Below are 14,262 nucleotides of genomic sequence, written 5' to 3'. Positions count from 1 at the left end.
TCATTCCATCTCCTTCGTCTAAGGAGGAAGAAAGACTCCATACTTCAGATGGGGTAATGTGCCTACGGACTTATCTTTCTCATACCTGTTCTTTCAGGAGATCTGAGAAGCTCCTTGTTAATATGTATGGTAGGCTCAAGGGTTTTAGAGCCTCCAAGCCTACCCTTTCCAGATGGATTAAGGAAGCCATCAGGACTGCTTTTTCAGCTCAGGGGTCATCTCCCCCTTAATTTCTGACTGATCATTCTACCAGGGCCATGTCTACATCTTGGGCGGAGAGCTGGCGCTGCCCTTAAACAAAATTTGCTCTGTCACTTCTTGATCATCTCAGCTGACATTTGTGAGGCACTATACATTAAATTTCCATAGTTCAGAGGCAACAACCTTTAGGCGCTCCGTTATGAGCTGTAAGGTGAGGAAACCCTGCCTAAGGAGATTACTTGCTAAATCCCCGTATTGTGCTGCTGATAGGATGTAAGGGAATCGTTGATTATGATGATAATCTGTTTTCCCTTAGTCCTAACAGCAGCATAAGCTTCCCTCCCTGAGAATGTTTTTTATTTTACTTTATTATTAACACATGGGGAGGAGGTCTCTTTGCCCTTTTATAGGGTTGTAGTCATGCATATTTTATGTTAATTAAAAATTCAGCCTGTCGTACCAGCACACAGGGGCAGAAATATCCCACATTGTGCTGCTGTTAGGACTAAGGGAAAACAGATTAACATCATAATCAACGATTCTTTGGTCTGTACTCACTCCCTCTACGTTTCTCACACACTCCCATTTCCTGTTTCACTAAGTAGCCGGCCTACTACACCCTCAGCAGCCATCTATAGACTCCTAGTTCTCGCTCACTGAATAACCATATCCTTTGGCTGTAATATTGTAATCAACTCGATATATATTATCATTATAGTCACACAGTGAAAACTTCAGGACAACAATGAATTCTTTATGCTTTTTTTGGCATTTAGTAAATAAATATTATATATTCACACATATATGCATAAACAGTATAATAGTTCACAGTGGCCCCTGCATACTATAATATGTGAGCAGATCACCCACGCATGTGCAATACAGCAAGAACACTGGCAGGCGCAGCATAGTTGCTGTGGCCAGCGTCACGCAGTGCATCGTATACCTCTTGCGCACTGTATTGCGCATGCCGGCATTCCAACTCTATTGCACAGGCATGTGTGACCGGCATACATCACCAAGATGAAGTGAAAAAGTGACATTCTGTGCCTAAAGGTCTGGACTGGATGAAAGGTAAGTATGATGGGGTGAGTTATGGGAGGAGGGGTTACAGTATGTGAAGTTCTGTGTCAAGAAGAGGAATTAGAAGTACCGTATATACTCAAGTATAAGCCGACCCGAATATAAGCCGACCCCCCTAATTTTACCACAAAAAACTGGGAAAACTTATTGACTCGAGTATAAGCCTAGGGGGAAATGCAGCAGCTGCTGGAAAATTTCAAAAATTAAAATGGTCGGAGTTTTTGGGTGCAGTAGATGCTGTGAAAGGGGAGGGGGTGTTTTGGTTGTCTGTCTGCCCCTTCCCTGAGCTTGAGGACTGTTTTTTCTTCCCCTACTTGGAATTCAGTCTGCCTAAATATAGGGGATCTGCAATGCTCTATTAACCCCTTCCCGACGGAACAGGAGCACTGCAGATACCTTATATTCAGTAGACTGGGCACTTTCAGACACAGGGATACCTAATGTGTATGTGTTTCACAGTCATTTTCTACTTTTGTATGTATTCTAAGGAAAGTGAGAGTGATTTAGAACTCTTATTTTTTTTTAATCTTTTTTTTTTTGCACTGTTTTATGGGAGATTCTATACATTGACATTGTGGCTGGTCATAGACCCCCTCCTAAAAAAAAAAATTTTTTTTTTTTTTTTTTTTGCTGACTCGAGTATAAGCCGAGGGGGGCTTTTTCAGCACAAAAACTGGGCTGAAAAATTCGGCTTATACTTGAGTATATACGGTAACTTCACCGGACACTAGACAAATGGGGCCCCGGCGCAAAAGGTAAATAATTTTTGTTAAATGAAGTAATCTAGAAAGTAGGAGGAGGAGAGGAAGAAGGTTATAGGTAAAATATTAATTTATCCTGAACAACCCCTTTAAATATACTGAGGAACTTAAATCATACTACTATGATGTATGACCTTTTATTATATTACATTAAACTCTTAACATAAAGTGAGCAAATTTCTTTAACAAACCTAAAAATACAAGTGCAAGTTAGTTATACAGTCCTATGAAAAAGTTTGGGCACCCCTATTAATCTTAATCATTTTTAGTTCTAAATATTTTGGTATTTGCAACAGCCATTTCAGTTTGATATATCTAATAACTGATGGACACAGTAATATTTCAGGATTGAAATGAGGTTTATTGTACTAACAGAAAATGTGCAATATGCATTAAACCAAAATTTGACCGGTGCAAAAGTATGGGCACCTCAACAGAAAAGTGACATTAATATTTAGTACATCCTCCTTTTGCAAAGATAACAGCCTCTAGTCGCTTCCTGTAGCTTTTAATCAGTTCCTGGATCCTGGATAAAGATATTTTGGACAAACAATTCAAGTTCAGTTAAGTTAGATGGTCGCCGAGCATGGACAGCCCGCTTCAAATCATCCCACAGATGTTCAATGATATTCAGGTCTGAGGACTGGGATGGCCATTCCAGAACATTGTAATTGTTCCTCTGCATGAATGCCTGAGGATTTGGAGCGGTGTTTTGGATCATTGTCTTGCTGAAATATCCATCCCCGGCGTAACTTCAACTTCGTCACTGATTCTTGAACATTATTCTCAAGAATCTGCTGATACTGAGTGGAATCCATGCGACTCTCAACTTTAACAAGATTCCCGGTGCCGGCATTGGCCACACAGCCCCAAAGCATGATGGAACCTCCACCAAATTTTACAGTGGGTAGCAAGTGTTTTTCTTGGAATGCTGTTTCTTTTTGGACGCCATGCATAACGCCTTTTTTTTATAACCAAACAACTCAATTTTTGTTTCCAAAATGAAGCTGCCTTGTCCAAATGTGCTTTTTCATACCTCAGGCAACTCTATTTGTGGCGTACATGCAGAAACGGCTTCTTTCTCATCACTCTCCCATACAGCTTCTATTTGTGCAAAGTGCGCTGTATAGTTGACCGATGCACAGTGACACCATCTGCAGCAAGATGATGCTGCAGCTCTTTGGAGGTGGTCTGTGGATTGTCCTTGACTGTTCTCACCATTCTTCTTCTCTGCCTTTCTGATATTTTTCTTGGCCTGCCACTTCTGGACTTAACAAGAACTGTCCCTGTGGTCTTCCATTTCCTTACTATGTTCCTCACAGTGGAAACTGACAGGTTAAATCTCTGAGACAGCGTTTTGTATCCTTCCCCTGAACAACTATGTTGAACAATCTTTGTTTTCAGATCATTTGAGAGTTGTTTTGAGTAGCCCATGATGCCACTCTTCAGAGGAGATTCAAATAGGAGAACAACTTGCAATTGGCCACCTTAAATACCTTTTCTCATGATTGGATACACCTGGCTATGAAGTTCAAAGCTCACTGAGGTTACAAAACCAATTTTGTGCTTCAGTAAGTCAGTAAAAAGTAGTTAGGAGTATTCAAATCAATAAAATGATAAGGGTGCCCATACTTTTGCACCAGTCAAATTTTGGTTTAATGCATATTGCGCATTTTCTGTTAGTACAATAAACCTCATTTCAATCCTGAAATATTACTGTGTCCATCAGTTATTAGATATATCAAACTGAAATGGCTGTTGCAAACACCAAAATATTTAGAACAAAAAATGATTAAGATTAATAGGGGTGCCCAAACTTTTTCATAGGACTGTATCACATGGATCAGTAATAAGGCATCTATAGTTTGTAATGGATTAATACTGTATCTGTAATAATTTTTTTTTTCATAGCAGTCATATACTGCACTGGATTACTCCTGTAGGTTAAAGCCAATATCCATTTACCCATTCATGCTCCTGCCTACAGCCTCTTCTGCGCTACTTCAGCCCCAAGGGGTAGCCGCACATTATGTCGCTGAACATCGTCCAGACATCGCATCCTGATGATGTTCAGCATTGGGACATAACATGCAGCAGAGTCCCTTGGCATGAGTAGGCATGGGTATCGTTCATCACCTCCTGCACCAATTCAGTAGGTAGCAGCCGAAAGTCACTCTAAGGGGAGTCAGTAAAAGGGCACTAACAATAAAACTGTCAATAAACTGGAGCATGGAAGTAATAAATGAGGAATTATACCGTATGAGGACATGCACTTTCTTACTTATGCCCCTGTATTTACTTCCAGAAGTATAGCACCAAACCAGATACCTTTTAATCCATATACAGCTATTCCATGTGCATGGACTCCATAGCTAATATTTTATAAATTGTGACATCTGAAGAATAAGGGTATGTTTACACGAAGGAAAAGGTGGTGGACTCAGCAGCAAGATAGATCATGTTGCTTCTTTTTTCCGCTACTAGCAAAAAAAAAAAGCAAGCGGCTCCCATTGACGCGGAATCCACCTGCAAAAAACTCCACGTGAACATACCCTAAAAGTATTATCTACTGCAATCGTAATCAACAACTAGATAATTTACAAAACAAAAAGGATTTTCATTAGTCATGAAGGAAACATCTGCCAATTCATCTTTTCCGGTATTCAGAATTTAATAGAAATATGATAATCATGAGGCTTTATAGGACTGCTTGCTACACATTTGGGCATAACTTGATATACAAAAGCTTCCGCTGGTGTATAACTATACAAATCATATAGCTGCTATAGTTACTAAATAGGTTTCACATGTAATAAGACAACATCTATGACACTTTGCAGCTCTTTCCTCTTTGACGTTTTTTTGTGGAAGTGCTCTTTCCATGGACTGGTGAAATTGTCCCCCTATTTGGCGAATAATATGGGATTGGCCTGCCAAAGAAAAATCCTTCTGGCTCGGAGTCTGATGAAGAAAGTGACGTGTCCTCTTCCTCTTCCATGATCAGTCTTTGTTCTGCCAGCCATGGCGTACTTGATTCCCTCCTTGTATCTATATACAGTCTTGACTGCACTTCTTTACAACTTGTGAAAGAACATGTGTCATGGGGCATAGACTTTATTTGTTTGGTGTTTGATGACGCTGTCTTTCTATTCCAGGTAGTGCATTGTATATAAGGGTTATGGTTTACAGTGGAAGGTCCTATGTTGTTGTGGTAGTTGGAAGAAAAGCACATCCCAGGACCTGCTGATACACATAGCTGAGAGCAATACAGATGATCATCATGAATCATATATTCTAACCTATGGAGAGGTGTCCTGCAACTGGTGCAGCAGAAACAGGAAGGTAGTTTATGCCAGTAGTGCCCTTTTATTGTCACAAGTTCTCCATCAAGATCTGTAAAAGATTACATTATTTTCAACATGAACTCTTCTTCAGTTTAATGTATTTAATTGTAATATGTTAATAGTTAATATGAAGTAATATGATACAATGACAATTTTAGTGATAAATGGACTACCTGCTGCTGTTTTTTGGGATTTTAATCTTGATGACGTGTTCTTACCATAGATCATCACTATTAGATTGGTTGAGCATCAATGCTCAGCAACCTCGCCGATCAGCTGTTCAATTCATTTGAACAAGACAAAGCTGTAGTACTCGGAATAGCTGCTACTATAATGAAATCCCAGAAAACATCTATAAACACTGTGTAAGCCTTGGTTATATAGAACTAAAAACTTACCAACAGGCTCACCACAAGCCTCACAACTTTCAGCATGAAGACGCTGGAAACAGCCACTGCAGAAAGGTCTTCCACATCTCATAACATATCGACTTCCACCCAATGCTATCTCACACTCCCAGCAACAGAAATGTTCCACGTGCCAGCACAGTCCTTCAGCTTTGGTACATCTCTCCGACATAATCAGCTACCCAAAATGAAAAATATCCAGCATTTAAAAACACATTTCCTGAAAACATAAAACGTCTAGATATTCAAGGAACATGTCCAGTATACAAGCCTCATAACAGAAAGGAATTATATGGAAAATCCATGAACCAGGCAAAACTCCAGACTATCAAAAGCTGCAGTCAGGTTTAGAAGTAAATCCTTAAACATTAAGTTTTTATTTAATACTAGGATTTTCAATAAAGTGCTTTTTTGAGGATTGTATCACTAGATACTTTCATTAAAGACCTGTCTCATCCTGTGGCTTGTCCTTGACATTGTTTTAGAACTGTAGGAACCTATCCATTGAAATGTATGGGCTGCTTTTTTCTCTACGATTCCGAGCCGTACACGCCGGCACTTCCCATTCACTTCAATGAGAGCGTTCGTAGAGAAAAAAGCAGCCCATTCATTTCAATGGGGAGCGCTCGTATGCCGGCTCCCATTGAAATGAATGGGATCTGCTTTATACGCGCTGATTCTGAACGTGTTTTAGCGTTCAGAATCAGTCAGCGTATCCGTAGTGTGAATGCACCCTTAATAATACATTTTTATTTACACAGCGCCCACATATTCCACAGCACTTTGTAAATCATAAGACAAAATGAGAGTCATAAATACTAAACCTCTACTAAAGGAAAGAACTGTCTAGGAACAATTTCCCAATAGACAGGACACCTTCTACCCTATAGAGATCAATTAAACGTTCACCTATATGTACCAAGCAGAAAAGGAAGATTTATGGAACAGCTTCTGATCAGGTGTCTGACTAGCCTGTGAGTCTTATATATAAAAGTAGGTTCAGGGCCAAGCAGCTTGATACCGTAATTGTTCTGATAAGATAATTAAGTTATAACAAAACACTTTTCGTATCTCTGTAGCAACCAATCACAAAGCAGCTTTCATTTTTCAAGATCAGAATACAAAATGAGAGCTGCACCGAGACTTGTTACTATGGCAGACATGTCAACTCACCTGTGTTTCCTGAAACTCCCCATATTTTTCACTAAGTCACCCGAGCAACATATATTGTCACCCAGCTGGGGGCTCATTACTATTCACTGTACTATGACCTCAGCTCAGTGGAGTGAATATTAGGCATTATTTACACTATGGTTTATCCAACATCCGTCATTTCTGTTTTTTTGACTGATCATTCTTAATGGCCGTCAAAAAACTGACATGCTCTTTGTTAATGTTCACGTACACATGGAAGCAATAGATATCAGTGTATTGGTTTTTAACGGATGTAAAATGAATAAGTGGCTTGAGTGAAAAAAAAAATAAAAAAATAAAAATTATACGATTTTTTTTCCACTGACAGTTAAAAACTTATGCAAAAAGGATGATACTCAATCATCAAAAACAGAAAGGAAGCAAAATGGCCATGTACATCCATTTTTAATGTCTTCCCGCTTTGGACATTTTTTGATTTTCGTTTTTGACTCTTCCCCATTTGAAACCCCATAACTATTTTATTTTACCGCTCTCAGAGCCATATGAGGTCTTAATATTTGCGGGATAAATTGTTCTTTATGATGCCACCATTAATTACTCTGTACAATGTACTGGGAAGCTAGGAAAAAATTCAGAATGGGGTGGACTTGAAGAAAAAGTGCATTTGGGCGACTTTCTTACGGGCTTCCTTTTTACAGCATTAACGGTGAAGCCAAACTGACATGTCACCTACACTCACCGGCCACTTTATTAGGTACACCATGCTAGTAACGGGTTGGACCCCCTTTTGTCTTCAGAACTGCCTCAATTCTTCGTGGCATAGATTCAACAAGGTGCTGGAAGCATTCCTCAGAGATTTTGGTCCATATTGACATGATGGCATCACACAGTTGCCGCAGATTTGTCGGCTGCACATCCATGATGCGAATCTCCCGTTCCACCACATCCCAAAGATGCTCTATTGGATTGAGATCTGGTGACTGTGGAGGCCATTGGAGTACAGTGAACTCATTGTCATGTTCAAGAAACCAGTCTGAGATGATTCCAGCTTTATGACATGGCGCATTATCCTGCTGAAAGTAGCCATCAGATGTTGGGTACATTGTGGTCATAAAGGGATGGACATGGTCAGCAACAATACTCAGGTAGGCTTTGGCGTTGCAACGATGCTCAATTGGTACCAAGGGGCCCAAAGAGTGCCAAGAAAATATTCCCCACACCATGACACCACCACCACCAGCCTGAACCGTTGATACAAGGCAGGATGGATCCATTCTTTCATGTTGTTGACAACCAAATTCTGACCCTACCATCTGAATGTTGCAGCAGAAATCGAGACTCATCAGACCAGGCAACGTTTTTCCAATCTTCAATTGTCCAATTTCGATGAGCTTGTGCAAATTGTAGCCTCAGTTTCCTGTTCTTAGCTGAAAGGAGTGGCACCCGGTGTGGTCTTCTGCTGCTGTAGCCCATCTGCCTCAAAGTTCGACGTACTGTGCGTTCAGAGATGCTCTTCTGGCTACCTTGGTTGTAACGGGTGGCTATTTGAGTCACTGTTGCCTTTCTATCAGCTCGAACCAGTCTGGCCATTCTCCTCTGACCTCTGGCATCAACAACGCATTTCCGCCCACAGAACTGCCGCTCACTGGATGTTTTTTCTTTTTCGGACCATTCTCTGTAAACCCTAGAGATGGTTGTGCGTGAAAATCCCAGTAGATCAGCAGTTTCTGAAATACTCAGACCAGCCCTTCTGGCACCAACAACCATGTTCAAAGGCACTCAAATCACCTTTCTTCCCCATACTGATGCTTGGTTTGAACTGCAGGAGATTGTCTTGACCATGTCTACATGCCTAAATGCACTGAGTTGCCGCCATGTGATTGGCTGATTAGAAATTAAGTGTTAACGAGCAGTTGGACAGGTGTACCTAATAAAGTGGCCGGTGAGTGTATATTCTATGTTCGGTACAATTCTGAGGATACCAAATTTTTATGGTTTGAATAAAGCAGCAGTAGATGGTTGGAGGAGCTGCAGGTGGGAGCAGACTTTGACATGAGACACAATCGTACCATATAACTTTGAAGTGATAGAGTCGGTTTCGAACAATTTCTACTCCCCCTTTCGCAGCCCTCCTGTGGACATTGATATTTTCATAGGACATGGTCCTGGCTCCCATCCAATCTTGGGATAAGAAACCTAATTGAGGTGTAGAGGGATGAGGACAAATTTATGTCTTCTAGGTTTCCTGTCCCAGGATGGAAGGTCAGAGAGTCTCATTGGACTCATTTATGGTTCTCTCGGTGTGTATGCAGTTCTTCCGAGAAGCTGAGGATGTACACCCCAGGTTCACCAAGCAAGTGCCAGAGGTACTGGGCATGGGCACTGAAGTCGAGGGGTAATCCTCTAGCTTCTGTGAAGAACTGCATCGGCACAGGCAGTACAGTAGCAGGGCAAGTATATAGCTTTTTTATTTTTATTGTGGGCATGGATGGCTTTATTACAGGGTCATTTGGCAGGTGCACTTTAACAACACTATTTGAATTTCTACACCTAAATGTACCATTATAAGACAATGAATTAAGAAAAGAACAAAAATATCTGCATTTAGGGTTGGTATTGTGGAATTTCCTCTATTACCTGGTCACAAGCAGCGCAACGTGCTCTTGTAAGTTCTGCATGATGACGGCCACAATAAATTCTGTTGTCCTGCAGAAAGTATATGAACTGTGACAAGGGAAGGTGGCATGTCTCACAGACAAAACATTTAAGATGCCAGCGAAGATTCTCTTCTTGTAATCGCTCTGTGCATACAGCTGTGTCACCAACCAAGATCTTTCCACCACACTATAAACAAAGAAAATAATTGATGAAAACAAAAGGGTTAATAATAAAAGAAAAAAAAAAGTTTACTCTCTATATAACTGATGCTAATCTTTAATTTGATGGATACCTAAGCCAAAGTGATATATTTCTAGAATATGAATGCACATTACATATTATGATAGGTTCATCTTCTTAAATCAGTTCTGAAAAGAAAATATCCATATTCATTATAGAAATTATTCTCCATTGTATGGCTAGATCTTCTTCATATCTGGAGTGTCAATGTCTGGATACTGTCAGTATTATCATATCTCTTGTCAGGAGTCTACACACTGTAAGACCAGATTTACATTACACTTATACATTGCAAAATAAAAACTCTAATTTTTACCTATGTATATCATAATATATAACTTTTATTTAGCTTCCCTAAAATCAATCTAAAATACCATATAGCACATACAAAGCCATATACGAGAAAAGAAATAATGGGCACTGCCTTGTTTGTCCTATGGTGATAGGTGAGGAGACTAGCCCGCAGTGCTATAAATGGCTATTAGGCAAGAAGATCCAGTTAAAAGCAAAGTATTGGAGCCCCCCCTCCCCCATCAACATGTTTCACCCCAGCAGTGGTGTCCTCCAGGGTTGGGGCCAAGCAATGTTATAGCCTAAAAGACACAGTCTCTTCGCTTCCAAGGTCTGGAACCACTAAAGTATGGTAATGGTGGAGGGTCTACCTTGTTATATCTACAAGATTCCTGTTATTGAAGGTGGCCTCTCTCTGTGCTAGCATGGATGAAGGAAAACAGTGCATATCAGGGAGGTAGGGGAGTCTCTGTGACTGGGCCACAGTTAGTACAAGAGGTACAATTTATGTAAGCATTTATCTGACCAATTATATCACATAACTAAAATGTCTCACCATTTATTGATTATAATGATGATGATAATATTGTAAGATTAAGGACAGGTTTTTTGTTGTTGTTGTTGTTGTATAGAAGCCTGAGAGATCTTTAATTTACCCCCCCCCCCATCTCTCACCAAAAGGACTAAAAAATAAAAGTTTAGTCATAGCTGTTGGTGAAAATGAACAAGCCTAATATTGTGGAGCCTTTGCTTTGTATGGAGCACCGACTTTGGAATCTACTCCATAGCTCATCAGAATTTCTTATCTTCCGTTATACAGAAGCTCTATAGCACAATAATGGGAGTTACCGCCACAGGTACTGTGTTAATCATAGTATAGCATGAATCACCAAACGTGGGCTTTTACAAAATAGAAAAAAAGACAAATTCAACTTAAAAAATAAATTTTTTTCAAAAGACACAAAACAGAGAATTTTCCATTTTGCTTGTTCATCATATTAAAACTTAAATTTGCTTATGCGGACAATAATAGATACTTTCTATATAAAGAGTTATAAATATAAACATTGTTTGTACTACTGCCAGGTCAAGAAATGTAACATCTGTATTGCACACTTACCCTCATACAAGAATTGTCAGAAGTGTCGGCAGTGACATGCACAACGGTCCCATGTCTCATAGAATGCGCTCTCCGATGTGCACTAAACTTTTGAAGCTCCCTCTTTTCAAGCTCTCCCAAAGTAGCACAGAACCTTTCCTAAAACACAGAAGGTGGGATGTCACATGTATCATTTTATAACATCTAGATTTAGGTTAGGAATACATAGTGACATTTCCATGTGATTAAAAACCGCACTAAAGTCTAGCAACAAAAAAATACAATTCATTTCTATGGAGTCTCATGCAACACACCACGTCTGTCACACAAAATCTAAACATGCTCACAGCTCACAGTTGCATGTGACACACTCCCATAGACTTCAATGCTCTCACGTATGATGGTGACTTGCACTCAATTAAAATTGCTTTCTTTCAGGAAATAGAGAATTTATGGCACAACTGGAAAGACGATTTCACACATCTGGTGGAAAGGAAGACCCAAGATCCCCCTCCAAACTCCGAACAAAGGTCGGCAGAGAGTCATTGCTAGCGCCTTAGTATAGACTGTAAATAGCTGAGATTGGGTGACGAGGCATAGAGGGGGCAATGCAAAGATGCTGAAATGGTGTCACGGCTTTATGCAAGTTCTGTAATTTTTTTCAGGGAGTCATAGAAGTAGTGAAATTGTAAGTATTGCCAATAGAAGGTTGAGGTACGATTATGTGGGGTTACCAAGTCATTGTAGGAAGTGAGAGACGACCCGTCCAGCACATATGAAAATAAAGTGGGGGACAATCGGTGGGCCTGGAAAGGAAAGGGAAAGGTAGAGCTGTGGGGATGTCTGGGTTGCCCAAGAGACAGGCGTCCATCAATGGTAAATTGAGGTTTCGAGCAGTGACCGCGGATATGTAATATTGAGCGAAATCAGGGAAAGCCAGCCCCACCCCCGCTGTAATTAAGGTCTAGTCATGGTCAGTTTAGAAATTATATGGTTTCGAGGACCATATAAATTTAGTAATGGTCTTCTGAATAATGGAGAGAAATGTCTCAGAGAGGATGGTGGGAATTGTCTGGAACAAATAAAGGAGTCTAGGGGCTCGTGTCGCATCGAGTTAGGTCAGACTGGAATGTTCGTAGTAGAGGAAAAAGTTAAGTAGATATCAGATAGAGAGGTAGGTAGATACAATCCTAAATATTTAATGCATTTAAATGAACAGATGAATGAGAATGCTGAGTAGAGTGAGCACAACAGGGATTCGGGAAGGGATATATTAAGTGCAGTGCTTTCAGACAGGTTAATTTTTATAGTTACAGTAAGTAGTTATAGGTAACTATTTCCTGTAATAGGGAGGGAAGTGTAGTCAGTGATTGAGTAATGAATTTCAGACCCCAGGGTATAATAATCGGAGACCCAGGACCCAGGGAGGATACAAAAACACTTATCACTGGCTCCGGCGCACTCCCTACACGTTGGCCATTTTCAATGATGTATGGGACGCCAGATGTCAAGTGAGCAGGGGCTTGTCTCGTGACTCAAAAGGACGCAAGCCACAGCCTATGTGACATCTGGGACGTCACCAAGTAGGCCCAAAGCCTTCCAGAGCCAGGACAAGTAAGTAACTGTGTTTTTTATGTTCCATACATTCTGCTTCAGACACATTTATGCCAATTTAACCACTGACTATAACATGCACTGGACTACAAGAAGCATCCAGGTTCTTGATGCTGGATATTAGTAGGATATATATATATATATATATATATATATATATATATATGTATATATATATATGTCTGGCACACGGATCGTGTGAATGGATGAAACACGGTCGTGTGCTGCTCACCTAACAGCCATGATCGGTGACAGTACCGATCACATCTGTTTAACCACTTAGGCTTTCCCGATCTGTGCCCCGGGTAAAGCGCTATTGGTCCCGGTACCGTAGCACTTTACAGTCAGAAGGGTGTCTCTAACAGTCAGTCAGGAATGTCCTTCTCCACAGCAGTGCCTATTGCGCTGCACAGTGTGAGCGGGGAGGAACGCCCTCTGTGAGCACTGTGAGCAGAGGGAGGGGGCGATAGGCACTGCTGTGGAGAAGGATGTTCCTGAATGACTGTCAGAAACGCCCTTCTGACTGTAAAGCGCTACGGTACCGGGACCAATAGCGCTTTACCCGGGGCACAGATCGGGAAAGCCGATAGTGCGCTGAATTCCAGCAGTATATGGAACTGCCTCTGCCCAATCTGATGAAAGGTCCTCTTTAACATTGCATTATGTAGAACATTGTGCGATGCTATTGGAAAATACTACTTGTCCTCCAAAAAGCCCCAGTGTAGTTATAACAAATAAAGAAGTTATGAGTCTTGGAAGACAGTGTCCTGTAGAGGGTAAGAATATCTGTAAATGCACCCTCAAAATATATGATGGTTCATATTAAGGTATGTTCAACATAGTTGTTTTTTTGTACACTCAGAAATAAGCTGCTGCTTGGAAAGAGAACTTGCAACAGAAACTTGACCATAAGCTTTGGATTTCTGTTGCAGATCTATACTTTTCTGTGCTGGGAATCCACATGCTCATTGACCCCATTTAAAAGGATCCTATTATTAAAACTCAATTTTTTCTCACTAACACATCGGAGTAGCCTTAAGAAAGGCTATTCTTCTCCTACCTTTAGATGTCTTCTCCGTGTCTCCGTTCGGTAGAAATTCCAGTTTTCGTCGGTATGCAAATGAGTTCTCTTGCAGCACTGGGGGCGGGTCCCAGGGCTCAAACAGCACTGGTGGCAACCCCAGTGCTACAAGAGAACTCTCCAGCGACGCCTCCATCTTCTTCAGGAACGTCCTCTTCACACGTCTTCCTTCGGTGCTGGCTTCAAACTTCCAGGCCTCGGGTACAGCTGCCTGTGCATGCCCGCCGGCCACAAAAAAATGGCCGCTTACAATACTGTGAAAGCGGCCAATTTCTTGTGACCGGCAGGCATGTGCAGTCGTCTTTGCCCTAGGCTCGAAGCCTAGAAG

General features: G+C 40.9%; 1 protein-coding gene across 1 annotated transcript in view; it reads right to left on the bottom strand.

Annotated features, from left to right (window-relative positions):
* Positions 1-4,618: 4,618 nt before the first annotated feature.
* PRICKLE4 (prickle planar cell polarity protein 4) overlaps positions 4,619-14,262 on the bottom strand; it is a 34,824-nt gene continuing 25,180 nt past the window's right edge. Inside the window, exons 4-7 of the mRNA XM_075264317.1 lie at positions 11,261-11,398; positions 9,589-9,795; positions 5,788-5,974; positions 4,619-5,438 (exon numbers count right to left, since the gene is read on the bottom strand). Of these exons, the coding sequence (XP_075120418.1) occupies positions 4,870-5,438; positions 5,788-5,974; positions 9,589-9,795; positions 11,261-11,398 (1,101 nt within the window). The 3' untranslated portion in view covers positions 4,619-4,869. The remainder of the gene's footprint in view (positions 5,439-5,787; positions 5,975-9,588; positions 9,796-11,260; positions 11,399-14,262) is intronic.

Source organism: Leptodactylus fuscus, chromosome 2, assembly GCF_031893055.1.
Source record: "Leptodactylus fuscus isolate aLepFus1 chromosome 2, aLepFus1.hap2, whole genome shotgun sequence".
NCBI lineage: Eukaryota > Metazoa > Chordata > Amphibia > Anura > Leptodactylidae > Leptodactylus > Leptodactylus fuscus.
This window is presented reverse-complemented; position numbering and strand designations above follow the sequence as displayed.